Source organism: Bison bison, unplaced genomic scaffold (assembly GCF_000754665.1).
Source record: "Bison bison bison isolate TAMUID 2011002044 unplaced genomic scaffold, Bison_UMD1.0 scf7180017626037, whole genome shotgun sequence".
In the NCBI taxonomy this organism is placed as follows: Eukaryota; Metazoa; Chordata; class Mammalia; order Artiodactyla; family Bovidae; genus Bison; species Bison bison.
In genome coordinates this window covers 1-1,127 of record NW_011453474.1, presented here as the reverse complement: position 1 = coordinate 1,127, position 1,127 = coordinate 1, and the positions used below count along the sequence as shown (strand labels likewise).

At 50.0% G+C, this 1,127-nt stretch overlaps 1 protein-coding gene across 1 annotated transcript; it reads right to left on the bottom strand.

The window, feature by feature from the left end:
* Window positions 1–392: 392 nt before the first annotated feature.
* On the bottom strand, window positions 393–1,112 carry LOC104982861. The gene is made up of 2 exons (XM_010832305.1): window positions 917–1,112; window positions 393–752 (listed from the first exon to the last, which is right to left on the bottom strand). Exons 1-2 carry the CDS (start codon window positions 1,055–1,057, stop codon window positions 489–491), a joined length of 405 nt encoding a protein of 134 aa, XP_010830607.1. The 5' UTR covers window positions 1,058–1,112; the 3' UTR covers window positions 393–488.
* Window positions 1,113–1,127: the final 15 nt, after the last annotated feature.

Genomic DNA, 1,127 nt, shown 5'->3' with positions numbered 1-1,127 from the left:
CCCTGGTTGTTTGTAGTAGCTTGCCCAAATGTGGGCCAGAAGAGGAACAGAAATTGATGAGGGGCAAAACCTCAATCGTCACACCTGAAAAGTGGGATCTGATTATTGCACAGAGCCACCACCCCTACATCACCCCTCTCCCTAGATGGGACCTCTGAAACACACAGAAACACCAAGTCCTTTTCCTTCTCACCAGTGGGATGAAGAGTTCAGGAAGCAATCTTCAGTCTGCAGTTCTCAGTCTTCACCCAGTCCTCAGTCCCAGTGTCTGGGTAAGTATGGACTGGCTGGTCTGGGCCCTGAACCGAAAGGACGCCTCCTCCCTCCCTCCTCACACACCGGACCCTTCCCTTTCTCCCCTCTCCATCATCAAAAAAACACGCACACACATCTTTTTACTGCTTGTTGATACTTTAATCATCAACATCTGAATACTTTGATCTGTCCAGAGGGGACCATCGTTGTATGTTTGATGTCTGCACAAACGACTATTCTGCCTTTGCTTTTCCTGGAGTTACAGCAGATGGCTCAGCATCTTGGGCTCCAGGTGGGCACAGGGGCTTACTTGCAGAATCGTCAGAAGTGTTGGAAGAATCCTCTGGGGTTTCTTCATCCGCCATTGGCCCACTTTCATTCTTCTTTTTATTCTGCGGGTGGTGGCAGAAGACTGGATTCGTCGACTTCTTCCCTTTCTTTTTCCGGCCCGGGTTCCGCCGAAGGGTTGATTTTACCTTCCTCGTGGGCTTTCGTATCTGGTAAGAAAACAGAGTCATCCAGAAAGACATTAGTGGAGGAGGATGGGAAGAACTTTGAGAGAACGGGTGTGCATTGAGGAGGGGTTTGTGCCAGGCAAGCTGCGGCAGGGCGAGTCTTGGGTGGGGGATGAAGAGGAAGAACATGAGTAGGGTAATCTGACCTTCTGACTGTCCAAGCCATCGGACTGATCAGTGTTCTTTCTCTTCCCTTCGTTAGCACTTGAAGCTTGTTGCTGCAAATTGAAAGCGTCTATCTCGATTTCTGTTTCCTCCTCCTTCACTTCCTTAATTAGGTCTGCCATGTTGTAGCAACGGTGGCCTCCACCAAGGCGCCTGGCGTCTCTATATATACCGTCGCAGGACAATGGTGAG

Excerpts from the sequence above, each read along its gene's own strand:
- LOC104982861 (XM_010832305.1), bottom strand. The coding sequence starts at position 1,057 with ATGGCAGACCTAATTAAGGAAGTGAAGGAGGAGGAAACAGAAATCGAG. Across the intron at positions 753-916 it reads ATGGCTTGGACAGTCAGAAG|ATACGAAAGCCCACGAGGAA; the intron begins GTCAGATTACCC and ends TTTTCTTACCAG.